Source organism: Corvus kubaryi, unplaced genomic scaffold (assembly GCF_017639235.1).
Source record: "Corvus kubaryi isolate FWS band 111438036 unplaced genomic scaffold, C.kubaryi_AGA036_p1.0 72, whole genome shotgun sequence".
Classification (NCBI taxonomy): domain Eukaryota; kingdom Metazoa; phylum Chordata; class Aves; order Passeriformes; family Corvidae; genus Corvus; species Corvus kubaryi.
The window spans coordinates 164,311-192,195 of NW_024582060.1; the positions used below are offsets into that span (position 1 = coordinate 164,311).

General features: G+C 48.2%; 1 protein-coding gene and 1 long non-coding RNA gene across 6 annotated transcripts in view; one reads left to right on the forward strand and one right to left on the reverse strand.

The window, feature by feature from the left end:
* IQSEC3 (IQ motif and Sec7 domain ArfGEF 3) overlaps positions 1–27,823 on the forward strand; it is a 99,868-nt gene extending 72,045 nt beyond the window's left edge. For 2 of the 5 annotated variants that reach the window (XM_042050278.1, XM_042050277.1), the window contains 10 exons: positions 430–591; positions 9,858–9,980; positions 10,683–10,849; positions 12,961–13,100; positions 13,897–14,022; positions 15,153–15,252; positions 17,605–17,766; positions 18,508–18,600; positions 19,043–19,086; positions 21,305–27,823. In XM_042050278.1, the coding sequence (XP_041906212.1) occupies positions 430–591; positions 9,858–9,980; positions 10,683–10,849; positions 12,961–13,100; positions 13,897–14,022; positions 15,153–15,252; positions 17,605–17,766; positions 18,508–18,600; positions 19,043–19,086; positions 21,305–21,742 (1,555 nt within the window). In that variant the 3' untranslated portion in view covers positions 21,743–27,823. Of the gene's footprint in view, positions 1–429; positions 592–9,857; positions 9,981–10,682; positions 10,850–12,960; positions 13,101–13,896; positions 14,023–15,152; positions 15,253–17,604; positions 17,767–18,507; positions 18,601–19,042; positions 19,087–19,169; positions 19,250–21,304 lie in introns of all 5 variants that reach the window. The other 3 variants (XM_042050281.1, XM_042050280.1, XM_042050282.1) reach the window with 3 other exon arrangements.
* LOC121675165 lies at positions 3,893–17,611 on the reverse strand. The gene is made up of 4 exons (XR_006019978.1): positions 16,425–17,611; positions 12,087–12,254; positions 9,666–11,015; positions 3,893–5,077 (listed from the first exon to the last, which is right to left on the reverse strand). It is a non-coding gene; the product is annotated as an uncharacterized LOC121675165 (long non-coding RNA).
* Positions 27,824–27,885: the final 62 nt, after the last annotated feature.

Sequence of the window (27,885 nt, forward strand, 5' to 3'; positions counted from 1 at the left end):
GTTATCCCCCTTGGAGCCTTGAGCCTCGAGCCTCATTTGCCCATAGACCATGGCAGCAATGTCTCCTAAGTTTCTTCACAGAAGAAAGAGCCTTTGACTCTGGAGCAGATGGATGGCAGAAGAGTCACTGACAAGGTGTGGTACAATGCAGCAGGACCCTTTGAGGCAGTGGCATGCCACTTGTGATTACCAGGTGACAGCAGGTGCTGCAAGTGACACAGCAGGTCCTGTGACATCTTTTTGTCCTCAGCAGCAGCTAGGGGGGCACATAGCAAGTCACATTTCCTCACGCTAACCAGTCCCATTGCTGACACACACATGAACTCGTAGGAGCTCAGGCACGTACCAAGGGCTGCATTGATGCAAGCCATGGGGTGAGCCTCTGAGAGATCAACGCAAACTCACCATGTCTCTGTCCTTCCCTTCCAGAAACCCAGACAAAGGCATCCAGTTCCTGATCTCCCGAGGCTTCATCCCGGACACCCCCATTGGGGTGGCACACTTTCTGCTCCAGCGGAAGGGCCTCAGCCGCCAGATGATTGGGGAATTCCTGGGCAACAGCAAGAAGCAGTTCAACAGGGACGTCCTGGAGTAAGTGTGGAAATCTCTTCCCCTCCTCCCTGCACTCTAAAGGAGTTGCCAGCCCACTCTGCCCCTGGCTGCACCAGGAAGAACTTTGTTGTCCTCCATGCCACTTCATCCCCACTCTTCAGGAACTCCACCATTGCCAATCCCCATCTGGCATCCCTCAACACATTTCCCAGCTATGTGATTGACCCTTAACATCATCAGTTTTTTCATTTCAGTCCCTCCTCAGAAGGCCTACGGTCACCTAGCAGGAGTTCAGCACTGTCAGGTAGTAGAACTAGACATGCTGGCAGGTTTGGGGGCTGCGAAACTCTGAGGCTATCCCATCCATATAAAGCACTTCTGATGCCTTCTGGGAAGTATTAAGAGAGGCAGAGGAGGAAAAATATCTGCTCCTTGCTGTGAGACCAGCAGGGAGAAGTGAATACTGGCTATACACTCAGTTTTCTTTCTGTCCAGGTTGGAAATTGGTGGCCCTTTGAGTTTGTCCAAGTGCATTAGGAGGATAATAAGAAGGGGGTTGGTCCTGTTTGTGGTGAGGAGGAGGTCTGCATATGAAAACATGCTACTAAGGGCTTGTCATTGCCACAGCAGCCACAGAGCACTGAGGAACATCCTCACTCCAAAATCTCCAACAAGCTGAGCTGTCCTTTTCCAGAACAAAATCTGAGGTTTCCTTCCTGCTTCTGTTCAGTGGCTGCCTGTGCTGGATTGCTACCTTCAATTCTCTCACCGTGACCCTCTCCTGGTCACAAGCCATGCATCTCTCAGCCTACACCTCTCTCCTCATGCAAGTCTAGCTCATTCAGAGACCCATTTCAAGGCATGACCAGCACTCAGCTAGGCTTTTCTTTTATTATGCAGAAGCACAATTCTTAGTGAGAGCTGCCTTTCCATTAGGCAGGAAGTCCTTTGCACTGGGTCCTTTATTATGTTCTCCCATTCTCCAAAATGTTCTCCATTTCCCTTGAATTTTGCAGTGGTTTCTCTTGAACCAAACCATACAAAAACTCCAAATCCCATACACACACCCCACTTCTACTCCAGGGAAAGACTGGAGGATACCAAAGTTCAAGAGCTAAATCTAGGCCCAAATTTTAAAATTGATTCCAGCTGCAATTGCTGCTTCTTATTGCTGCAGGCACCTGGCATGTGGTCTATCTCTTTTTTTAATATACTGTAGGGGTATTGATTTGGCCAGCAACAAGACACATGTACTCTCCAGCCTCTTCATGCTGAGAGCTACAATTAAAAGTAATTGCCTCTTTTTCTCCAGTAAGCATTGTGTGGGCTGCTTCCCCTGACAGATAATCTGCTGAAGTCCAAACCTAGCCTCTGCACACACAGGGTAATATTGCAACAACAGTAGGCTGACACTTCCTTGTAATCCTAAATCTGGCATCATCCCAGCAAATGACCATGTTCCTCTGCCTCACATAGGACTACGAACTCTGTGTCACCAGCTCCTGGGAACAGTCCCTATTGCAAAGCCTGGCGTCAGCCTCACTGTCCAGGAGCTGCTACGTTGGGGTTGCCTGTCCCGTTTCTGCACGTGGCCCGGGGGCCACTGGAGCAGGTGGCCCTACTCCATCGTGCTCATTACTCGAAGCTTCCACTGCCCCTCTTACGGTAACACTCCAAACGTTCAGTGAAAGAGTGACCTTGCCCATCCTATTAACAGCTGTAGAAAACAAGGCTCAAAGATGGGGACTGAGATATTAAGGATGTGTGCACATGGATATATCTTGGGCAGGGACTGAAGAAGTATCAAGCAACTGGGTCTGAATTCAGGGTTCAAACCTGTGTCTGATCTCTCCAGGCAACAGATGATATGCTTGCACTAACAATCTGTGCTGCCATCCCCTCTTCACAATAAATGGCTGATTCGTCTTCCTTAAAGGCAAAGATGAAAGTAGGCTTAAAATACACAAAGAATATTCTAAAACAGGAAGGAAAAAAACATGCACGTTCAGCTAGTTATAGCTGTGCCATTTGAAGGTACTTTCTTCCTGTGCCAGTTCCGAGCTTGGGGGTAGCGATGGTTGGTGGGCTTTGCAAGCAAATTTTTTGTCAACTGCTCATGAGGGCTGGATGGGCAATGGCTGCACACCCAGCAGCATGCTATGCATGGAAACAAGGCATTGAAAGGAGAAATTATCGCCCAGAATTATAATCTTGGTTATTTTTCCTGTCCATGCTGCAGGAAGAAGAGGGCTGGCAGTGTTGTACAGTGTGCTGGCATTTCCAGTGCCCTGTATCTCAAGGGCTGGTCACAACTTATGAGCTGTTTCTATGGGAACGAGAGGCAGATCAAAGACCTTTTGGCATTTTAGAACTGTCTAAGACCTAATCTGGTTCTCATTCCCTATCCAACTCCCATCAACTAGCTCAGGAACACGGACACAGGTTGGGAGAATAAACTCTGCAAGGGCTGTCTTGCTGTCCCCACATCCACCCACGCTTAGCGAAGTTAAGGTACATGGTATTCCCTGGAGAGCATGTGGCAGACAGGAGAGCTCATACAGTAGCTTTTGCACAATTTGCCCAATACCACAGTCATTTCTGTGGCCCAAATGGGCAGAAGAAGAACAGGCACTTAGTCCTGCCAAGGTCAAATGCCCAGGCAGGGTGGCTGTGAGCAGGCAGTAGTGCTTGGACAAGCTCTGATCATCTGCAGCGAGCAAGCCTGTATGCAGGCAGAGATGCCTGTGCTCTTTCACATCCCAAACCTGACCCTGGAGCCTCCTCTACCTCCCAAAAGCAATTTCAATTATTGATGCCACTTGCTATGTTAGTTTAGCTTTCGCTCGATGTGAAAACTTATGTTGCAGTTGTGTATTGTAAGCAATGTTTCTGTTGCAGCCAGGTTGAATTAACCCAGCTGCATGAATAAATAATAAGACAGCTTTTAAAACATCTTCAGAAGTGTCAGCCTCCCTTGTGCATTTGGAGGCAGGGCAGAACTGCCCAGGTTACAAACTCTAGACTCAGCTGTAATGTCCAGCCATAAGTCTGTACTCTGCAGAGTTCCCTTGGCTCCTGCAGGTATTGAAGCTGTGCTGGCTGACAGACAAGCCAGCCTCTGCCTGTTCCTGCTGTCAAACAGCAGAGCTGAGGAGTGCCGAGTGGCACCTGGCACTGTGAAGATGATCCCACTTTACTGCCCACCCAGTAAATGTAAAACTCCAGAGAAGTGCTATGCTGGGTGCAAAGCCTTTTATGCAGAAGGGCAGGGGTTGAGGTGAGGCAAGCAGTTTATGAGGCTTGAGCACTTTGGTGTGCTGTTTTGCCTTCCCACACCTTCATGCCCAGCCCCTAAATGCCCTGAAATTGTAATCTCCTTTCCATCCTCCTGCTCTTATCTTTCAACCTTTAACTGATTTTCTTGGAACTCAAAAAAGATGTCTGGATAACAAACAAGTAGTTCGACATACTAACCCAAGGAATAACAGAGAGAGCAGGAGATTTTCAACAGTTTCTGACTATAACTGGCACACATGCATTGATAACACTGAACCACTCCAGTTTGTCTCTTTAGGAAGATGCAGTATGTAATTAGCTTTTTTAGGAAAGGCTTCAATCTTTAAAACTAGGATTTATCTCACCTGTTGTTGGCCACCACCAAGTTTAGTGTCTTCTAGAAATTTATTAATTCCTTTTGTCAGTGGAGAGACACAGGGCCCTCCAGAGTGTTGTTTTTCTCAGTGTGCTAGTTTAGGCTGGACGCGCAGCTTTTAGGCATTTGGTGTTACAGGGCATAAATCCCACCTGTAACCTATTTTAAGCATCCCACAGGAAAACCATTCACTGTGATCAGCATCCCACAGTAAGATCCAAGAATCTCCTTCTACAACCTGCCCTGCTGCCAGCTAGGAGGAGTCACTGGTGACCTACCCCAGGGTTTCAGTGTCTTCCAGTCCAGGGAATACAGCTGGAGAGAGGTAGCCCAACCTGTTAAAGCACCTATGTGGTACTGAGCAGTTTTAATCAAATCTATTTGTCAAGTACTGCAGAAAAATAATTTTGTTGCTTTGAAAAAGTCAGGCCCAAGGCATTAACACAGTTTTAATATGAGACACATCATCGTTCTTGCATCCTTTCTTCATTCTGTGTTTATTTGTTGCTTTTGTTCTCCTTCCTTCATACTTTCCTTCACTTTAGTCCATTCTTCCCCTCCTGTTCCTGACTCAGGAATTGCTTCCATTTATAGTTCATTCATGAACAAGATAATGTGAGTGATTTCATGAATGGAGTCAGCTGTGCTGCTGGTACTGGATGGTTTGTGTTCGGCTCGTGGGACTCGGAAGTGCAGATGTGGCTGTCCTGGTGCACTTACTGTCAGAGGAGAAATGGGCAGGGATTCCAGCAGAGGAGACATTGTGCTGAGTTGGGGTCTGGTTGGTGTTAGAGTGTGGAAGTTGCTGCTGGAGACATTCTCCCTGCGGATGAGCAGGTCTCCTGTCTGTCAAGCCTGTGTTGTCTTCTCTTTCTGTCATGGAGAGTCAGGGAGAGAAAAGCTGCTCTTAGTAAGTGCAGAGCTGGGAGCCCAGCAAAAGGAGTGTCTCTCAAAGAAGAGTTATGTTCCTCTTGGACAGGCAGAAGGACTTGTCAGGCTAGGCCAAATGAGCTTTCTTTCCCCTTCTCACTGAGGTTGCTACAGAGGATCAGTAAGGGACTTGCATCACAGGAGGGTTTGAGCAGGAGCAATAGATAAGGATGTGATGGAAACAGGACAGAGGGAAGAACGTGTTCTGACCTCCTGCTGCAAGCAGGGCTGTAGCACAGACCAAATGTGAGTAAGAACAGCCTTCCCACGCCAGGCTTGTACAAGCTGAAGGTGAAGCTTGAGTGTGCCTAGTCCCCAGGGAAGTTCAGGAAGGAGCCTAAGTAAGTAGCCATGTGAGCTACCAACAACCACAGGAGGGCGAGTAGGCATGACAGCCCCAGGGAAAACAGGCAATACATGTCCTGTAGCATTCTCCAGAAAGGGAAGACTGGTGTGGGCTGTGGTCTCTGTTGTAGAGACTATCTTTCCCAAGAGGGTGTGGAGGGCACGACTGGGACACACACCTGCTAACTTTTCTCTCTGTTCAGTTAGCACATGCAGGGCAGTCTCCTCCCAGGGAGCTGAGCTCTTCTATGATTCACCCAAATCCTGGTTCATCTTCAGAAAGCTTGTAGAATTAGGGAGACTGCGGGAAGGGATGATTTTTATTAATATCTTTGTGCCTTGTGATTTTAAACTTTCCACCTGGCTGCCTCCCCCCTTGCTCCCTCCCTGAGTGGAGGCTGCAGGTTCATTACAGACGCTTTTAGCTGCATCCCAGCTCCTGCTGCACCGTCACCTGAGCGGAAAAGCTGGAAAATAGGTCATTACACTTGGGTGAGCAGATCCCAGCCCCACATGATACAGCTGCTTCCTGCCTTCACTGAACCCTTTTGCCACAGGCTTTTTTGCCATGCCTAGCCCTGTGCTAAATCCTCACAGCTCTTCCGCCATTCTGTCCATGCACTTTGGGGGGATCTTTGCCCTGTAACCTGGGAGGCAGCATGGCTACAACAGAAATAACAGCTGAGCAAAATAATCCATCTAGGAGCCCACTCTTTGGTCCTGGTACCTGGTGTGCAATTCTCTGCACTTGTGAGGTGCCTCAGGGCAGAACAAACTCCTCGTGTACACAGGTGGCACGAGAGCCCTCGAACCCTACCATCTTGTTTATGAGGCAGGGAGCCAGTGCTTTTCCCGCTCACTTCAACAATATGATCCAAACATCCAAAGTCATATCCTTGAAGATAGTGGGCTAAGTGAATCTCTGGGTGCACTGCGAGCTCAATTTGTGTGGCTTGTTGCAAGTTCATGGGCAGGAAGGAGTTGAAGCATGAGATTTTATAAGGTGATTACTGTGTCCCTGCATCATCATCCCTTAAGCCTCCTGATGGTCCTGGAACAGGCATCTCAAACAGGTGTCCAGCTGTTTGTGGAAAAATGAACTCAGCACTGGTTTTGGCTTGTGCACATAAGCTGTTGGTTTATTCCTGGGAGGCAGAGAGCCAGCTGCTCTCATATCTTTTGTCCGCTTCCATGATCTCTCCCTTGGAAAGAAAAGACCTCCTTGCTCTGGTTTCTCAAAGAAAAGTTGTGCTGTATTTCCGGGGATGTCTGACACAGTTACCAGAGTGCATTTGGAAAGTTAATGTGTGTCTGTGCAGGAATCTGACATCAGGGAAGGCTTCAAAACTTCCAGCTGTCTAGAAGAGGAGCAGGAACATGGCAGCCCCATAGCACAAGGCTGTTTGGCTCTTTGAATGGACTTTTCTGTGTCAAATTTGGTCACAAAAAGTATCAAACAAGTCTGATCCACCTTTCTTTCTGTGTGTCTAGCAGCAGAAACAGCAGCCTGTTGCCTGATGGCTCCTCTAGGAGCTGTTCTTCAAGCCTTTGGCACAGGATTTGTCAGATAAACCAAATCCAAGCACAGGCTGACTTCACTTGAATCAAACGTTCTTCCTAACCTGTCCTTTCTGCCTGGTCAACTTTTCTCAGTAAGCAGGACAGGGGACACTGTTCTTTGGGCTGCGAGACAAATGGAAGAGGCTCCCAGGAGTTAGAATTTACAAAGTAAGCCTGCATCAGTCAGCCTGTGAGAGAAACTCTCATAGAAGAAGCTGAGCATAACTCATGCAGCAATGCCTGAGTTTGAAAACAGCTATGAACAGCTGCCCTGTCCCACTTGTCCTAATAAAGGCTTGATGCTTTCTGTATTAAGGAAATGGACTTTATTACTCGAGATTTGTACAGAAAGGGGAGGATGTGTTAGAGCAGCCTGTGTGGAGGGGGAAAGACTGATCAAAGAGGGAAGGAGTAAGCAAAAGATAGATGATTTAATGCTGGTGGATTTGAGTTACTAGGGTGACCTCAGAGGTGTCCCTGGGGTGTGCAAGGACTCTGTGTTCACATGTCTGGAAGCAGACAATAGCAGCAAAATCACCGGGGTCAGTGCTGAGAAACACTGCACACTGGAAAGGATTAAAAAACGATAACAAAAGCCCAAGTGCAGAGGTGGTTGCAGCTGTGAACACAATAATGACTAATAAGAGGAAAACTGTTCTTACTATCAAAGATGAATTCCAAGAGGCAGAATGCCTTGATGTTAACCCAAGGGAGTGAGTATAAGTATGAGAAAAATAAAAATAACAAAGGAAAGAGGCAGTGGAGGAAGTTTTTCTTATGCCAAGTGTTTCTGCAGTCCATCTCTTGGAGAGATAAAAAAATATTTCATGGAAGATTTCCTATGAGAGCAGTCCCTTTGATTCTCTTCTCTTGCTCCCTATTTGTTCCTGAATTTCGATTATATGGACTTTGTGCAGAGAAAGAGCCCACAATTCCTAGCTGAGGTTGTAACAACTCTAACCTCAGAAGATACAAAACACTTTATGTTCAGTCAGAGCTCTTGGTAAATTATTCTGCGGGTGTCACCCCAGTTAAACGATGACATCTCAACTCCTGTATCAGTAAGGCAGTGGAGGAGACGTCTCTGAGCATTTGAACTCTGTCCCTCACCCATCTGAGGCATTGTGCAACAGATTTTTATTCTAGCAAGGCTGCACATGGCACTCAACAGCTTAGTTCACAAACCACTTCCCGACAACCCACAGCAAACTGCAGCACTTAGAAAAGACCAACAAACACATCCCCAGTTTATCTCAGAAAAGAAGAAGAAACTGGTAACAGCACATCCCTTTATTAGTAGAGGTTTCTTTGGCAAAATTTCCAGATAATCCTAGGAAATAGAAGGATGCAGAAGAAAGCTAATCCCCTCCCCCTCCTTTTTCCCTGTACCACTCCTCACAAGGTCCCAGACAACCTATCTTGGGGAAAATTTCCTCCTTAATAACCTTAAATTTGGGATCAGTTTATCCTTTACCACACGACAAAGCAACCCAAACACAAAGAATTAAGTCAAGGGGTTAAGGGGCTGATAGATGTAGAATCCAAAGTACAGAGAAGCAGAAAATACAAAGTTCCTGAATTTTTAATACTCTTCTAATGTCAAGGTGGTCCCTTTAGCAAATTGGTAACTTGTATTTAAGGAAGGCTTAAAGTAAATGGGATTTTGGCACCTGTGACTTTCTTCATCTGTCAGACAGAATTTCAGCTTTGAAAATTTATTTTTGGGAAAGAATAATGACAAGCAGGAAGGTAAATTGTACATACCAAAATCAGCAGAAAGTAGATTAATTCAATGTCTGTCTTTGATAAAATAACTAGTTTTCTAGAGGGGGACATACAGAACATAATTCTAGACTTCAGCAAAGCATTGGACATGAGAAATTTTTTGTTGAGAGTAGAAGAGAGAGAAATTAGCAGAGGAATCATAAATGGGGGAGCAAATTGGCTGATACAGACATTAGTGCCTACGTACTCTGCTGAAATGGGAAGTTGGGCCTAAGGGACATTATGAAAAGGGGTTTCTGAGTCTAGTCTTTTGATTAATGCTTGCAGTAATGACCTGAGCACAAAAGGTAGGAATATGCTAACAAAATGTGCTGAAGCCACATGGGAAAGGTGTTGTCATTACAAGTGACTGAAATATCATGCAGTAAGAATAAGAACAAGTCAATTATTTGACTAACACAGAGAGCAAGAACTGTAGTGGTAGGTGCTGGAGACTAACAGCAAGGCCTTTATGAGATGAGAATGCTTTAGTGGGAAATAAGAGAGGTGGCATCCCCTTCTTGGGGCTTCTAAATTGGCCATGAGTTACCAGTGGGCAGTGAATCGCATCGAAATGCAAAGTGACACCAGATGAGCAGGTGATGTTGCAATGTTATTTCTGTACAATAGCTCCCATTTCCTATTTTCTCTGAGCTGACTCTGGTCTTACTGATATTGATATAGGTGTCTAAATATCTGTCTCAATAAAGATGTCTATATAATATCTATACACATATATATACTTTCTCTGTGTATGCGTATGTGAATGCATATGCTGTCTATGGTATGATACGTATATATCACGGTGTATACATACACACACATATATATAAATATATAGTAAGGCAAAAGAATTGCTCACCAGCTGTAGAATGCAGGAATCACTTGTGTGAAATCACTGCCCGTTGTAAGCAGAATCCAGGAAGCCATAGTGATGTCCCAGGGCCTTTCCCATGGGATTGCCCTTGGGGACTGGGCCTTGGTACCACAGTGAAGGAGCCTGGTGTCACCCACGTGAGGATGTTCTGATGAAGGCTGTGTCCCCCTCTCACAGCTGTGTGGTGGACGAGATGGACTTCTCAGGCATGGAGCTGGATGAAGCCCTGCGGAAATTCCAGGCCCACATCCGTGTGCAGGGGGAGGCGCAGAAGGTGGAGCGGCTCATCGAGGCTTTCAGGTAAGAGAAGGAGTCCTTCAGGTAAGAGAAGAAGCCCTGCAGCCCCACTGCTGCAACCAAGGGAAGCAGGGAACACAACACACCCAGGGCAAAAAGCCAGCAGTCATGGAGAGAAGGGCCAGGGACTTCCCTTCCAAAGAGGGGGATCATGGAGGGGCTCCTGAAGGATGGAGTTCTCTGTGGCACTGCTGTGTCACAGGTGTGGCCTTGTCAGATGCTCAGTGGCATGAAGGGTACAAGGGGCCAGCATCAGGCCAGTCCTGACATGGCTGCCAGCAAGGGATTCCCTCTTCACTGGTGACCCACGGGAAGAGCAGCAGAGGGGGTTGCAGGGGGGCTGGGTTGCTCCCTTGGTGCATCCAGAGGAGTGCTTTGTGCTTAGCAAGGCAGGCTGGAGCAGACACCTCCTGTATTACTCTTGTGCACTGACACACTCTGAGTAGTCCTCTCCAGTCTCACTTGCTTTTTTGGTTCCTGAGGACAAGGCTGAAGTTTCAGTGGCCTATTTCAGCCATTGGTGGGGAAATTTGCCTTCAAAGAGCAGTCAGTTCCTTCGCATTTGTGCGAGAGGTGGAGTGAAAGGAGGAATTTGATCCACTTGTGATAAAGTCATTGTCAAGCTGGAGCAGAGTGCTCCCATGTTCCTTGTTAATTGTGTTAAGTATGTTAATGTTCCATGTTGGTGCATCCCTCCTGCTGCAGCCAGAGGTACTGCATGTGTAACCCAGATGTGGTCCAGCAGTTTCACAACCCGGACACCATCTTCATCTTGGCCTTTGCAATCATCCTCCTCAACACGGACATGTACAGCCCCAACATCAAGCCTGACAGGAAGATGATGCTGGAGGACTTCATTCGCAATCTGAGAGGTGAGGGTCCTGCCTTGATTTTTTTTTTTTTTTTTTTCCGTCTTGCTGTTCCAAATTCTGCCTAGATGAAGGCAGGAAACACCTAGTGGAACCGCCTTTCTCCAGGTCTGCTGCTGCTTGCCTGTGCGCCAGACATGGAAGGCCCTTTGAGGTGCCTTCTAGGGTGCTGGGGAAGGGAAATTCTAATTAGCTTTGTTTTCTGCAGGAAGCTGTCCAGCCTTCTCAGAAACCAACCATTTTCCTTTGAGAGATGGCTTCATCTTTTAAAATATCTCATTGCTTGGAAACAGTCCATTGTATTACATTTTCCTGTTGTTCAGCTCCATCCTTCTTAGACCCTGCTGGATTGTGCTAAACAAGCCCTACTTGCTGCTTTGAATATATGAACACATTTTCCTTCTATTCAGGATAAATCTTCCCCTTCTTAATTGCCTGCAATTACTTGTAGTAACTGTAGGTGTGACAGAGTTCATGCATACATTACCTCTTTGCAATTTCTGATACATCAGTTCCCCAAATCAATTTTCTTCTATTTTCAAGGTCAGTCCTTTCCATCCCTGTAATAGGTTGTTAAAAGCACTTTTTCAGATGTGGTCACAACATACTCATATACAGAGCTACTGCCTCGTCCTTATTTTCAGATATAGTAATGCAGCTGAGTATGGTTTGGACTTTTTGACATCATGTCTAGACAAATTATTGTCTAATTTCCCAGCCATATTCACTCCTAGGTCATCCTAGGTCGGCCATTTTCCAAGTTTCTCTTACTGCACATCGGCAATTCAGATAAAGCTCCCTCAAAGTTTTCTCAGCGTAAATTCCTGTCTTTTTTGAAGATTTTGTACTTCTCTGGGTTCCTTTGACTTTTTTCTTTGTCCTGATTGCTGTACAGAAAGCGTCATCTCAGCCTCCCACACCTTCCACAGTTTGTCACCTGCTTCAGACTGGTATAATGTGACACTGAGGCACTCTTTCATGTTAATTCCACGGATACTGAATGGGGCTGCTACCTGCCATCATCCCCTTTAGTACTACAATTGATAGCACTAACAAAAGAGGGGGTTTTTTTTATGTTAACTTATACTTAGAGTTGCCTTAAAATCTGTCAGTTCACACCACAATGAATTAAACCAGAATGAAGGTCACTCACCCCCAGTGTGCAACACACCACAACTCATAAGAGTGAGTGAGTGTCACCCCATCACAGACAAGGGGAGACAGCTCAATCCAGACTTACCTGCAGGCCAATGCCCAGGCCAGCAGCTTCAGCAGCCTGTGTTGGAAATGTTATTCAGGATACAGTTGCAAGGATGTGGGTAAGGGAGCCAGGACATCTCAATGCCTCTCCATTCCTCAGCAGTTCCCCACCTGCATCACTCAGGATAGGACATCTCAGACCAGGGAGCTGGAGGGAATGCAGAGAAAATCGGTATAAAATGACTGGAGGAATTCAGTTTGGAGGAAGGACTGGCAGCTTGGTTTGCAGTGTTTGGTTCAGGGAAGGGTGAAAGAAAAATTTTGTGCCAGTCTCTGAAGGGTCAGGCAGCAAAATTTGGAGAATTATCTAAGGAGATGTAGAAGAGAAAAGGGGCAGGGTCAAGGCAGAGATATCACAGACAGAATTGCTGGAAAGTATTACTCCTAGGAGACAGCACAGAATGAAAATGGTGGCGATTACCAAGCAGACAAGGAGAGGTGATGCTTGCATTGGCAGGAAGAGCTGCTGAATCCCCTCACAGGCCATCTCCATATCTAGCACTTCTGATGATACAAAATCAATGCAGGGGTTGCTGAGTGGCCCAAGATATATGAATGTGAAATTGTGGCTATAAAACCTTAGGGAACACATGGAAATGAGCCACCATGCAGAGCAATGGAATAATGAATGATGAAATCAACTGCATTGGCCTTAGAGATGTCAGTCTCTCCTGCTGGTGCATTAGATGCATTAGAGAAAGAAAGGAGACAGCCTAAAGTGAAACACTGCTGTTCCCCTTCAGCCTTCCCAGCACTGCACAGTGCAGAGGCAGTAGTGACCTGCCAGGGACCACTGGTTCTTCCCTTTTCTTTTCTCTCTGACTGGCCTGCCCAACATTTTCTGTGTTTGGCAGGGGTGGACGATGGTGCTGACATCCCTCGGGAGCTGGTGGTGGGGATCTATGAGAGGATCCAGCAGAAAGAGCTAAAATCTAATGAGGACCACGTGACTTATGTCACCAAAGTGGAGAAGTCCATAGTTGGAATGAAAACGGTGAGCACCCATAACCCTGCTGGCACCCACTCAGGCCCTCTGTCCCCCACTTCCCTCCCTGCCCTCTTTTCTGTATTTGTCCTCTATGCCTTTCTTCTCTTACGTAATACTTTCCTTGCTTGTCTTTATAAATTTACTCCTTTTTCTCCAAACTCTTTATTCCCTGCTATCTCACTCTTTTCTAATTTTGAGGGATCTCCTTCGCCAGAGTTTGCAGTATCTAGTGCAGTAATTGTTTGCCCAAGAATTTTACTGCAGGTCCTGCCTGACAGTGCTCAACTGATAGCTCTGCAGTGTTTTAAAATTTCAGGCCTTTTAAGGGTGTAGGAAGTGAATGGCAAAGTGACAGAAAGCAATTTTATCCATCTGTCTCTAATGAGGTCCCTAAAAATTGCTGGGGTTAAGAGATCCCCAAATGCACAGCCAGCTTCTTTGGCAGTAATCAATCTGTAATGCAAAAACATACATACTGTGTACCCAAAATAAAGCAGAATGATTTCTCAGAGCCCAGGAAACCTGCAGATGAGCAGTGACCCAAGGATTGGGACCCAGAGGTAGGTTTTGTGAGCAAGAAGGTTGCCTTTAGCCTGCCCTCTGATTTACCCGGATCACAAAGGCTTTCTCTGTTACTGCACCAGCAAGAGAATTGATGGTAAGGAGTGGTGGTGAGGAGGTGATTTGTGCGGGCAGAGAGGGTGGAACTGTGTCCCTGGGCAGGGTTGTGCAGCCTGAGGGTGAGGGAGACCCAGAGTGGCCCCTCCTTCAGCTGCTGCATACCCTTGTGTGCTCTCCGCAGGTCCTGTCGGTGCCCCACCGCCGGCTGGTCTGCTGCAGCCGCCTGTACGAAGTGACTGATGTGAACAAAGTGCAGAAGCAGGCAGCTCACCAAAGGGAAGTTTTCCTCTTCAATGACCTGCTGGTGGTGAGTGTGCTTTGGCAATTAGGCACTGCAGTAAAAACACCCACCCTAGTTTCTGTAAGGAAACCTAAAACCAGTCCTTAACATCCATTTCCCCCCTGTTCTAAGGACAGACTAGCTCCCAGTTCATCAACATTGTAAGACACTGCTCTGGATCCTTCACTGTTAAAAACCTACTGAATCTAAAACTCCAGTAACCCTTGAAAAAACAAACTGTCGCATCCCACAGCCATCCAAGCAATGTCACTGCTCTCTCCCATGCCTTTGCCAGCAGGGAGGTTCATTTCATGAAAGGGAGGTTCGTTTCTTTGTCTGTTTGTACTATAGTAGACAGAGCCCTCTCATGCACTTTAAATCTTTCCTGCCAGACACCTTAAAATCACTGCCTTCTAACGTGGAAAAGGCTGTAGCAGACTAGGTAGCACTTACCAGACCCCCAAATGTGTAGAGTATTTTTGAAAGTGTCCTGCCCCAGTGATGGCATTAGGCAAGTACAGGAGAGCAGAGTTACACTGAGGCTGGAAGGAGGCCAAACAAAATGAAAGTTCGCTGAATTTAATGGTAAAGTGAAACTCTGGTTTCTGCCTGCAGATGCAAGGCTAAACCCAAACCATTTTGTAGAAGGAGAGGGTAAGAGAGCTTTACCCACCTATTCTTCTGCACCCATTTGTGCAGTCGTGAACCTGGGGAGAGGCTCTGATCCTTGCAATCCCTCTACTCCATGGGAGAAACCAGATCCATAATATCTAGTGCTGAGGTGTGAGGGCAGCACAGCATTCACATCTGCTCTGGCTCTCAGCTCTAAGGTATTTATGACAGGCTTCCCTTTGCCTTTTGATCCGTTCCTTGGTGAAGAGAATTACTCTTTCAAAGTCAGAAATGTTGTAATCAAAAACCCAGCAGCTCTGGGAGAGAGCTGAGTGGGCCCAGGGCGATGCCTACAGGATTCCAGAAGTGTTGTTACAAGTGCAGCATTCCAGGCAGCTCTCTGGGCAAAGAGCAGGTCATTCACCAAACATTGCTCCCATGTACACTTAGCAGAGCTTGCAGAAAGCTTTTTTTGCTTTGAGCAGTTTGCATCGTTCTTGCCCCACTGTTCTCCAGCACCAACAATGCTTCTCTCCCTCCAACAGATCCTCAAGCTTTGCCCGAAGAAGAAAAGCTCCTCAACGTACACATTTTGCAAGTCAGTCGGCCTGCTAGGGATGCAGTTCCATCTCTTTGAGAATGAGTGTAAGTCCAGTGCTCCTTGGCTGCCTGCAGGGGTTTGGCAGGGAGAAGGGGAAGGAGGGAGGGGGCTGTGGGAGTTTGCACTAGGAGAGATTCTACCACGGTTAAAAGTGCAGGAGAGAAAACTGAGGCTTGGTGCCAAGGAGGTCACTCTTTAGGTACAGTGTGATGACAAGAAGCTCCTGGTACTTCTCCTAGGTCTGAGCACCTGCAGAAGGGCCTCACTGAAGGATCTGGCTTGTCATGGTTTCAGGAACAACGCCAGTGGTGAAGACTGGGGGAATCAACCCCCATATACATCCTACAGAGCTCTCAGAAGCCAACTCTAGGTGCAGAATCTTGTTGACAGAACTGCTGCTGCCAGCTTTAGGCCCTCTCCCCTCACGCCCAAAGTCACAACCCCCACCACTGCTGTCGGGGTCCCTCTCCGCGCCGCGCAGCCCCGGGCGGGGGGCGCTGAGGGCGGCACGGGGTTTCCCAGCCCCTGCTCAGCCCCGCTCCCATTGGCTGCTCTGTGCTCCCTGCGCGGGAAGGGCCCTCGGGCCGGGGCGGCCTCAGCTCCTCGGCACAGCCCGGCCGGGCGGCTGCAGGGGAAATAAACATCTCCCTGAAACACCTGTCACGAAGCGGTCCATATAGATTTCTTTTCCACGGCCTCCTTGTTTGGTACGTGTGTTACAGTAATCCCCACTGTAACACACTGCCTTTGATGCTGACAGATGCTCAGGTGCTGCTGCCCCCTCCCCGCACAGTGCCATGCTGTGCTGAGAGCTTCCCAAGGCAGAGGCAGAGCCCTTGGATCAGCACCCACCAAAGCATGGCGGGAGGCCAGCCCTAGTCAGCCTGACCTTGATGGTCTGGGAATAGAGCCATGATGTGTCATGATTGGGGCTGGTTGTGCCGTGGAGGAGTTCCAGAAACAGGCAGGCTTCCTGCTGGCACTGGCAGAGGGGCAGCACAGCAGTCCCCGGCAAGCATGGCTGATGCCCCTGGGGCTTTGTGAGCACATGAAGAACATGCTGCAAGGCAGGCAAAATGTAGCAGCGCTGAGGCTGTACTAAGTGTTTTCCATCCCTCCTCTACTCCATTGGCAACGTGAGTCACTCCCCCAACACCGTCCTCTGCAGCACGAAGAGACTCCCACATCCCTGTGGGAACTATAGGGTCATTCATACCTGAGCATCCCCAGGAGCCACCATCAGAGCTGGAATCAGCTTTTAGGGGTAGCGTGACTATCCTGAGAGTGCCCAAAGATCTTCTGGCAAAGGCACCCTGTTGTGTATCCCCTGCAGAGACAGTAAAGCAGATGTCCCAAAGAGCTTGTGATCTGAACAGAGGAGAGAGACACAGGGTGGGAAAAGGGCTTGGCACGCAAACAGGGGGAGCTGAGATCTGGCTGAAAATAACAGGTTAGGCCTTGGCTTGCTTGGGAAAGGATGATAAAGGAAGGCTGCCCACGGAAGGCAGGCAGATGCAGGAGCAATGGGGAAGAAGTGAAAGCAGGAAAGGGGAAGACAAATTAAATTTAGAGGAATGTGAAAGGAAAGGAAGAAAGGGATTGAAACCACCAGCCATAGAGCAAGTGTTAGAGGAAGTCCAGTCAAAAGTGTGGCAAGTTCTCTGCACTCTTGTGTTCTCCTGATTCTGTTGGCTGAATCTCCAATCACCACCTCCATGCACACAGCCTGATCTTTAAAATGTAAGGCCTTTTGCTGTTATATTTTCCTCTCTTGGCATGTCCTTTCCTTTACATTCCTGTGTGTTTTGCCTGTGGAGAGTACTAAGCAGAGACCTACAAACCCGCATCTTTCCCTTTAGTATTCTCTCTGCACAGTGCAATGAGCTCCCCACCCATGCTGGGCCAACACTCCTCCTGTGTTCTCTGCAGATGAAAGGAGAGGCTGGGGAGAACTCTTGACACTGTGGATGCAATGGCTGTTCTGGCTTTGGCTCCAGAAGACCACCTCTCCTGCTGCATCTCTCACAAGAGAAAAAGTGTTGTTGGCCTCATAAACACTGTTTACTCTTCCGCACATTGAGACAAGCTTTACAGTCCTGCCTCTGTGCTCAGGTTCCCAGGGCTGGTGTTGCACTAGTAGTAACTAAGAGCTAGAGTTCCCTGCTTTTGGCAGCACTGTGGTGCTGGTGACACTTGCCTTGCTGCTGCAGCTTGGTCCTTCTGCTCTCTTCAAGGGCTGCAGTGCTGCAGGCTCCCGCAGTTTGCAGTGTGACAAACTCTGGGTGTGCAGTTGCATTGAACTCATGCTGAAAACTCTCTGTCCTTCAGGCGTACCGAAACAACCAACATCAAGAATGCCTAGCACCTCTTTATTTTGTTGACACATCTTTTTTCAGATTACCCCCATGGCATTACACTGGTGACTCCAGTCTCAGGCTCAGAGAAGAAACAGGTACTTCACTTCTGTGCTCTGGGTGCTGAGGAAATGCAGAAGTTTGTGGAAGACCTGAAAGAGTCAATAGCAGAAGTGACAGAACTGGAACAAATACGAATTGAATGTAAGGGTCTCTCATAAATTCACACTCCAATGCCATCACACTGCATGTGACTACAAGGGAGAAAGGGTAAAGGAAAGGTTCTTCAGGAGCAGGGGCAAAGAGGATGAGCAACACAAGTTGCACAGGATTGTCCTGGGTTCACTGATAGGATGAAAAAGCTGTTGGGCTCTGTGGCCACTGGCCAGCAGGAGAAATGGAAGGACTTAACTACTTCTGATGCTTATGAAACATGGAGTGTGATACAGTGGCCTGGAATAGGGAAGCTTAGCCTGTCACACCCAGAAGATTCTTCTCTGCCCTATACTCCTTTGACTATGCAAATATGATCTGTAGATAGCTGGGATAGATCTGGTACCTTTAACAGGGTTGTCCTTCACTCCAGGAATGTCCAGAGGATGAGCAGTCTGTGTTAGACAAGATGTCCATGTAGCCTTTGATGGCCTTTCCATGTACAAACCAATGAGCCAAAGTAGCTCAGCTCCAGTGGTCCCCATCTGTGAAGCACTAGCCAATCCTGTATAAATGTAGGTCATACGTAGAACGTTGTATGGCGATACCTTTCTCCACATGTCAAATCCTCTGCAGTTTCTGTTCTTCCTTGGCTGTTCCTCTCTCCCTTCTTGACACTCGTGATTTTCTTGCATTAATTCTCCTTGCTGACTTCCCATTTTGCCCCTTCAATATGCTGGTGACCTTCCCTCCATCCATCTCCTCAATTATTTCCATGTGTCTGTTTTGCAGGGGAACTGGAGAAACAGCAAGGGACAAAGACTCTCTCCTTAAGGACCAACGGAGCCCAGATGGAACTGCAGTCTAAGCAAGGCTCTCCAACAGGTAAGAGGGCGCCCAACACCCAACTTCTCTTGGTCAAGCAGTGCTGCCTTTACAAATGTGTTCTCACTGATTCCTGTGAGAAAACCTGCAAAAAGAAGTGTTCAATTTCGTATCCTTTAGCCTTGGCCAAATAGAGGAAATATGAGAGCATATACATTCTTCAAATACCCTAGAAAAACCCCTGAAGTCTCATTACCCAGTCTGTAGCTGTAACATCTGGTAAAGAGGTGTTACTGGTAGAGCATGGGTAACTTCTGAAGAACCTGGCCCACTTTTCTTCCCTGAACTGGTAAAACCTACCCCATTAAGCAGCTATCAGGTTGCAAGAGGGTCTGGATCGGCCTTGCACCTCTCCCTCTAACTCTCCAGTCCACAGTATGAGGTCCAGCTCTTGCCTAGAGGGGCAGACCTCATGAGTGAGATCTTTTGTTTTGTTTCAAAGGCAAGAAGGATTTGGGGGAGAAGGTCTCGGACAGCACAGTGGAGGTAAGTAGAGTGCAGAGCAGCTGAGGTAAGTAACTCTCCCTCACTTCAGCTCTTCTCACATTCTCTGTTGTTTCTTTTCTCAGGTTTTAATCAATGCCTCCCCAGCCAGACTGACAATTTTACCAATTTCCAGAGATACAATTAAAAGTTACTGCTAGGACGGGTAATACAACTTTCAAATCCAAACTAAACTTCAAAGCATTTTCAATCCGTTTTTATAACTGTAACATCCTTCATGGACCAAGCTCCAAACGCTGTAGACTAACCCACCCCACTGCTTCTGGGGAGACTGAGAACCCCACTAAGGACTTCCCTGACATGCTAACTCCATGCAGCATCACATGCAAATTCCCCTCAGCCCAGCTTTCCTGCACAATCTCTGCAGCTCTGTCTCTCCATCCCCGTGAAGGGGATTAAGCATGGCCTTTGTACACCAGATTTCCTTAGAGCTTCACCTTCCTAGGTAGGGAGCTTGGCTGTCCTGTGTACATCTATCTTTGCAGGAATGTCTAGCATCCAGTGGGTTGCCTGTTTCTTCGCAGACACCCATATTCCCACTGCCTGTGAGGAAACAGGAAAATGCAATCTTCACACTGAAAATCTTATCTACTACTTCCTACTCTCTCTCTCTGTCTGGAATATCTCCATTCTTCTGAACTTGCCCTTTTCCAGGGTAGTTCTTTCCCCTCTTGTCAGCATGTATTTACTTGAAGAATTCAGATTGTCTGTGGAGAGTGGGTGCAGCTTCTTTTCCCTGGAGAGCACCCTATTTCCCTGCAGATGCCCCCTTCCTGGGAAAGGTGCCTCTGCCAGCCAGTTTCCTATTCCTGTTGGGAGAAGCGTTTCCTTGTGTAGAATGGCTTCCATGTATCCTAATATCATTGGCACTTCATGGCCCAGCAACCAGTTTTTCCTATGAGATGTTCCACCACCTAAATAAATATTGACACAATATTATATCCTGCTGTGCAGTGAGTCTGAGCAACCTCCATGTCTGGATATGGACAGACAGCTCATCCTTGTTCCAGCATGGTGGGAGGCTTGGTCACTCCACAGCTCCTCCTTTCCAGTTGCTGGTGTTGCTGCAAACCCTGTCAGACCATCAGGGCAGCCCCACTGTCCCACCTGTGCCCCTGCCTGGCTGGAAGTGCCACGCCAACCTGTGAGCACTTGTTTCCTATCCAGGGCTTGTCACTTGACTGACATTCTGTTTTGAGCCAGCAACATAGCTCTGGTTTGGGGTCTCCATCAGCCCATGTCCTTGCCAGGAGGAACTATAACTTCATCCATCATTTGGGAAGCATTATTTCCCTGCTGCGCTTCCCCTGCTAGGAACCTCCAGTCCAGGCCAGCTCCTCCTTTTCAGACTGGTCTCAGTGAGCTCCCTTATTTGATTCCATTATCAGCACCTCACTGTGGAAACCCTGATGACCTCCTGCTTCCCTACCTGCTTTCAGCTGACCAAGTATTACTCTGCCAGCAGAGGAGCATTTCCATTTCTCTGAGATTATCTAATCTGCTGCCATTTCATCATGAATTTCTTTAATCATTGTATGGGCTAGATGGGCATTTTTTGTTTATTTTTGTTTTTTTGAAAATCATTTCCTTTCACTGACAAACCATCAAATGGATCAGAGAGAGCTGCCTTTTGCTAGGCTATGTCAGGTTTCTGCTTTTTCCTTTGTAAAGAGATTAGCCAGTCACGTGGTGTACCTTCCTACTCAGAAAGGCAGGGAGCTGGGAAAGGCTTGAGTTTCTCTGTCGCTCTCTATCTCAGACTCAGCTGCTGTCATTTTGCTGAAACTACAGCCTCGATTACCTGAAACCTTGCGGTCTGGTCCCCCTCTCCTTTTTGCTGGTGGGAACAAAGGCATGACCTCGAGGTCTGTTCATTACCATGAGAATTCACAGACACCACCACTCCTAGAGTCGATTCGTGCTCCCTGTGCTGTTTGGATAATCAAAGTTGCACTGCATTTGGGAATGCCGGCTCTGCTGCCTTTGACGTGATGGAAAGGACGGGGCATTTAGGCTAGATGGGGACAATGGGGCAGTTGAGGGTGACTGTGCGGCCAGGGCCGTACCTATTTTGTTTTTTGAGGGAGGGAGGGTTGAATGCATGTAAGGTTGTCCGGTGGCGGGGGTTCAGGGCAGCCAGTAGCAGCAGATGGGAAAAGTCTTGTAACATTTAATGCTTCTTTGGCTGTTTCTAAACTAGGTGTCAATTCACAACAGGCTTCAAACGTACCAGCACAACTCTGCCCTGGGGCCCGAGAGTGGAATGCAGCCCAGCATGCGTCTTAACATGCCACGGGAGCGGCTGGAGACAGCACTGGTGCCCTCGCACCCCGCCTCAGCGGGGACACTTGTACAGTGCCAGCAGATTGTCAAAGTCATTGTCTTGGACAAGCCGTGCCTCGCTCGGATGGAGCCGGCCCTCAACCAGACTCTGACACGCTACGTCACCTCCGACTCCTGCACCTCCACCCCCTGGCACGGTGTGGGCAGTGGGCTCCCTGGGACCCCCATGAAGCTGGTCCATCAGCCTCCTCTGCCACCTCCACCCCCTCCCTACAACCACCCCCACCAGTATTGCCCCCCCAGCTCCCTGCTTCAGAGGCGCAGGTATTCCAGTGGCTCACGCAGCCTCGTGTAGCCACACCACCAGCACCAAAACAGCACAGACTTCCCCGCTTCCCATCCCCACTGCCTCCCAGGGACCCTTTCTGCCTACAGAGATCTAGTTTGTGATTTATTTTTTAGTAAAACAAGAAGAAAAGAAAAAAAAAAGCCAACTGACCTAACTCTTACCCTGTCTCCCCTCAAGATGATGCTATTTGTGAGGAGCCATCTATAGAAACTGCCAACCTCCATGCTCACATATCCTCACACCTGCCAGCCCAGCTGGCCTCTGTGCTTGTGCTGTCCCCATGTAGCACTTTGCTGCCCTGTTCCTGAGAGGCTTGATGACCTGCTGCTTTCTAGGCACTGTGTCTTCCGTTTCCTATTCCTCAACTTCCTTTCCTGCCTTGCATTTACCTGGCCATAGGTTTGTACCCACCCTGAAACTTTGCCAGCCTCAGAGAGAAACGGACTCACCCGTGCCAAGGGCCGACCTTGGGGCACTCCTGGGGGTGGATTTCTCCCTGCCACCACTGCTGCCGCCTACTAAGCTGGAGCGAGAACTTGCCCCACTTGCCACGCTTCCTCCTCATCGCTCTCCAAGTATTATCTCCTTGCAGCAGCCGGCTCCAAGCAAAGGAGTGCACGAGTGGAAGAGAGTTTGAGAGGAGGAGAGACTGTCCTGAGCTGCAGTAAAACACAAAGATGGCCTCACTGAACACCAAAACTTTTTCTGTTGTTATGTTGGAGCATTGTACCAGAGAGCTCTGCTGAGACCTAGCAGACCTCACCACATGTAAATACACCTGTATGGTAGCGTACGTATGCGCATGCTTACTAAGGAAACACCAAGCAGTTCTGAGGGAGCAGAAGAGAGGGATTCAGCCCGGGGATTTTCCTGGAATGGATGTGTACTTTTCCAAAGAGATGGCACCAAGAGGTGCCCTCCCACCTCAACACACTCACACACACACACACACACACACACACACATGATTATGTTCTCTAAAACAGACCCACCTCTGCTTTCCTCCTTCTGGCTGGTTTTGTGTTTCCTGCCCACCTGCATTTTTGTATTCTGAAAGCAAAGCTCAGTGTTATGTTCATCTTCTGGGGTGGGTGTTCCATTCACTTGAGCTCTTCCACCTGTGTTAGAGGGAAGGGGTGTTTTGGAGACCACTCATATGAGGTCCCATGTGTATCTCTTGCCTGGCTGTATTCTTACCTCCATCAGCCCCTTCCTATAGGAAAGCTGCCCAGATACCAGACTCCAAGGCCTCTTCTCTCTCCCTCTCTATCCCAGCTTCAAAGTGAGAGGAGGGGCAGATCCTGAGATAGAGATGACAGCTCAGCTCCTCTGCTTTATTGGGGACATTGACGTGAAGGAAGACAGCATTAAAAACGGGCTGTGGATGTATTTTTAGAAAAAAATCTCTTTGTGCAGTAGGAAGGGGAAGGTATTAATTAGCTTAAAGGCTTTGGTCTCACTCCTTCATTCTATCTCCCTTCGAGGTTTAAGAAGATCAACTTCAGGATTCTAAAATAGGACAGAATGCCTTTTAGGGCCTTTATTTTTATTTTATTTTATGAGGGAAAGACAGAAATGCTCTTCCTTCCTGTGCAAGGCTGAGACATGAGCACTGGGTGCTGATGATGTAATGATAGAGTGAGGAATGGCAGGGGTTGTTGCCATTGGTGGGGATGTGCAAAATGTCAGGAAAAGGGAGACAGTGAAGACAGATGCAGAAAACTATTTTTTTACCTTGTGGGGTAAAAGGCACACAGCAATTTCCTTAGGGATTGTGCCAGCGTGCTCATCTCTAGGGCTATTGCCAGTGACAAAAGCCACAGTGCATCAGGGACAGGCCCAGTGCTCCCTGGATGCCTGCTGGCTGTGCTGGAATGTTCAGGGGAGAGAGTTCAGCTGTGTGACCTGGGCAGAAGCCCAGCTGGAGTTAGGGAAACGGACAGAGGCTGGAGTGAAGGGTCCCTGCACTTGGCCAGCCCGCCAGGGCAGGAGCCTGCTCACCTCCAGGTCCTCTTCTGTCTGAGCCTGACCCATGGACCCAGCTGTGCCAAGAGATCTGAGCTGTTTGCTTAGCTGGGCACCAGGCTGCCACTTTTATCTGCAATAGTAAATGTACTGACTGGGAGCCCCCAAGCATAGCCTCTGGGAAGAATGCAGAAGCAGATGACAGAAAAGATTGTAAGAAAACCCTGAATAGAAGCCCAGTCTCCCTCCAGACCAGAGAAGCTTACTCCTAGCCAGCCCCCCAGGGCAGTTTGGATGCTCTGCATCCTGAACTGGATGCTGGGAGAGGTCCTCACCCCTGGCCAGGGCTCAGCCCCTCACCTCCCAGCCAGCTGTGAGGCACAGCTGGCCTGATCTGCTGCTGACTCCCTCCAGGGTGACACCCTGCTTCATCACAGCAGCCAGAACCTCATCTGAGCTGCCCATAGCTTCCCGAGAAAGCATGTGTGGCATCTGCCATTGTCTGGTCAATGCAGTGTGTGGCTGCTGTTGGTTTTGCTCTCTGCTGCAGTGGAAGGGGTGTCCAGGAGGCACTGGCACTGTCCTCCCTTCCCAGTAGTTCTTTTGCTTTCTGAGAGGAATAGCAGTACTAGGTTTGGGTTTTTTCCAGAGTGCAGTGAGCCAATGAAGCTCTGTGTGTGTTAAAATAAATAAATTAGATTTTACTTGACATTTAACACAAAGTGACAACAGCAAAAAACCTTAAGATACTTGAGGAAATAATTTTTTTAGATAAAATATTTATAACAATGCCTATGAAGTTCCTACACAAGATGTTTGCTGCTTTAATAATTGATTGGGAGAGCTACACGGATTTTAAAGAGGGAATAAGGAAACTGCCTTGAGACTCCCTTCTCCATGCTGGATGAAGGGTAGAAGCGAGTGAACTGAAGTGCTGAGGTACCTGAGGCACAGAATTCTCTCAGGGCAGGTTAGTTCTGTTTCCCTGACCTTGCAAAGGCTACTGCTGGCCTTGAGCTTTGGACAGAGAAGCAAATGTAGATAACCCTTGCTGTCTTCTAGCCTGCTGGCTACCACATCTTCTGTTGGGTTTAGCTGGAGAGGCACAAAACTACTCTATTCCAGGTTGTCATGGAACAGGTTGGTCAAAATTCCACTGCAGAGCCAACCCCTTCGGACTTTACTTCAAAACACAGATTTTTTTTTTTAATTCTTTGGAAGGTTGGTCTCGAAGGATGAAAGCACTTTAAAACATATCTGCACCTCGTCTGATCTATTGTATTGTCTGCTCCCACGGTCCTCCCACGCGCGCCAGTGAGACACACAGACTCAGTGTAGCTGTACAGCTGTGAACAGACACCCTTGCACACACACTGACAGGGTGCAGGCTAGAAGGAGCATCTCAGTGACAACCTAATGAAGGACAAAATGTGTACCACAGCCCACCTGGAGGGACCAGCCCAAAGAAAAATCACCAGCTCTTGACAGCGGTGATTCTGATCATGAACCTAGCACAATCTTTCAGGTGGAGGGGTCAGGCAGGGAGCTGCTGCAAAGATTAACTCAACCCAAATGAACCAGTGTCTTTTTGCTGCCAAATTCATGCCCTTCTATACTAAAAAAGGAGTGGGGGGAGAGAAAAAAGAGATACCTAGTGAAAAGTGTTCTGCAGTGGGTGTCAGGTAGTCAGTGGACAAATGAGAAGGTGGCTTTGGTGAACAGTAGGAGAGACTGAGCTGTGTTACACCAGGCTCTATCCTGATGCTTGCTCATACTGGTGCAGGCCCAGTGTAATTAATCTGTTTGCACCAGTAGCAAAGGGATGGGCAAATGTGACAGGAGAATCGAGCCTTGCAAACACTCTGGGTTGAATGCAGTGCTTGTCCACTGCTGTAGTAGTTTGTAATGCCATAGTCTGGGCCGCTGGGTTAGCAACACTCCGTGCTTCCACAAGGCTTTCAAAGCATCCCACTGTTCACGTTTTCTCTCCTTCCTGTAGATGAAAGGTGTGGGTATGGTCCACAACCAGAATTTCATCAGTACTCATAGTGAAAGGTACCACCAGATTTGGAAGCATTGGAGGGCCTCTGAGCCATAAGGGTTTGAGTTTTGTTACATGTTCTTCAAAGGCTGAACCTGCAACTACCTGCACATGTTTCTGAGGTTTCCAAAAGAAATCTGAGCCCTAAACCAAGGATGCTGCTGCTTGGCGGAGTCTCTGCTTTGAAATGCAAGTTGCTGAGCAAGCTCCCCCCATCTCCCACTCCACCAGCTGCCTCACTGTGCTAGTGCAGGCTCCAGGGACTGCCGGCAGTGTTTCGTGAGCTAGAGCTGTCCTTGTCCTGCCCTCTCGTTCACAGCCATGCCTGGGACAGCAGCTTTGAAGTCACCCAGCTCTTCAACACTAGTCACGACCCCATCTGAATGTGTCTTTTTAAAATCTAACAACAGAAGTGTTACCTGTGCGTAGGCTTTTGAAAGCACCTGTCTCTGTCTGTACCTGTCTCCTGCTGTAAATATCACCAACAAAAGCTTCCTTTGGGAAAAGTGGTGTGGTCACACCTAGCAAAGAGTCCAAATGGCTAATATTTTGTAACAAAAATAACAAAAATAGATCAGAGGTATTTTACCTGTTCACTCAATAGAGTTTTAGAAATTATATTGAGATAATGTCACTTGTGCGCCAATGTCTTCTTTGCCTCAGCCCCCGCCGCGGTGTCCCTGGGCTGCAGCTGTGTGTGCAGGCGCCACGCACCAAGGGGTGCTCCCATGGAGTGCTGAGCATCCCGGATTCCTGCTGGCCTCGGGGGCAGCCTGCTCCGGCTGCTGCTGCTTTCTTGTCGAAAGCAGCTGGAGCTAGCTCAGTGCTCAGGCTCTCTGAGGATCAGATCCAGAGGAAATCAGGAAGCAATAAACTTGTTCAGGAGCTGGCAACTTAATTGTGAAATTCACCCCTGCAGTGAGGCAGAGAGGAAAACGGTGAGGGGGGAAGGCAGAGCCCTTCTGTGCCGCAGCTCATTGCTGTCCGTCTTGCTGGATGCTCTCGGCCGTGCAGGCTGCGCCTCGGGGAGGGAGCCCGCACAGCCTCGCCGAGCGCTCGCTGCTGCCCGTGTGGAACGGAGGAAGCCGTGCAGCAGGGAGCAGCACACGCCGTGGGGCAGTGCTCACAGCGCCTGCCTGCGCACAGGAGCACGCCTCGGAGAGCGTGTAGGCGCCTCTGCAGAGCGTGCTGCACAAAACCGTGGGGCACGGGCACCAGGGGCTGCCTGAGCAGGACAGCTGTGCTGGCTGCAGCGTCACCGCCGCAGCACATCTCACCAGCCACGCAGGCTCAGGCCTGGGGAACACTTGGATGGGAGACACGTAAGGAAAATGACGTTTCCTGTGCAGATCAGATATAAGTGCATATTTACACAAAGCATAACCCCAAGGTTAATGAAGCTGACCTTTGAGAGAGACTCAAGCACGTGCACACAAAGCGAGCTCTCCTCTCCGAGGGCAGGGGAGCCAAGCTACATCTCTGCAGCTGGGTTGAATAGATGCTGGATTCAGATTGCACCTGCCAAAAAACCCTTGTCTATAGGTTGCAAATTCTTTGCTGGCTTCAAAGAATCCCTTAGATCCCCAGGCCCACCATGAAACACTTGGGAGGACAGAAATCCCTCCCAGACACAGACAGGATACTTCCCAGGGATTCAGAGGCTTCCATTTATGTTTTTGTGTGCCACGGATATGTTATAAATCAGCCCATCCCAAACAGTCATTTTCTAAGATATTTTGAAACAGAAGATTATTGAAGTTCCTGGCGGATGTTTAGATCACACACCTGGCTGTAAAGATGAAAGCAATAAAACCAGATTGTCTATATGTGAAATACTCCTCACTTGCTCCAATGTACAGATACTATTATTAATCAGAAGATGGCAAGTCTCTCTGGGAAGGATACTATGTAGACATACGTAGATAGTGCTGGTACAAAGGATTAGAACCCAAAAATCAAATACCACAATTGTCACAGTGCACCTGTACCCTGCTATATCTATATGGCATCCATTATGTGCAATAACTGATACATAGTGTGGTTGGAATTGATCAAAATACACTGCTCTTTTCCACAGAGAATCTTGAGATGCAATTTTTCTCTGAAACTTTTCAGATAGACTTTTAATTAAGCACACATCCCT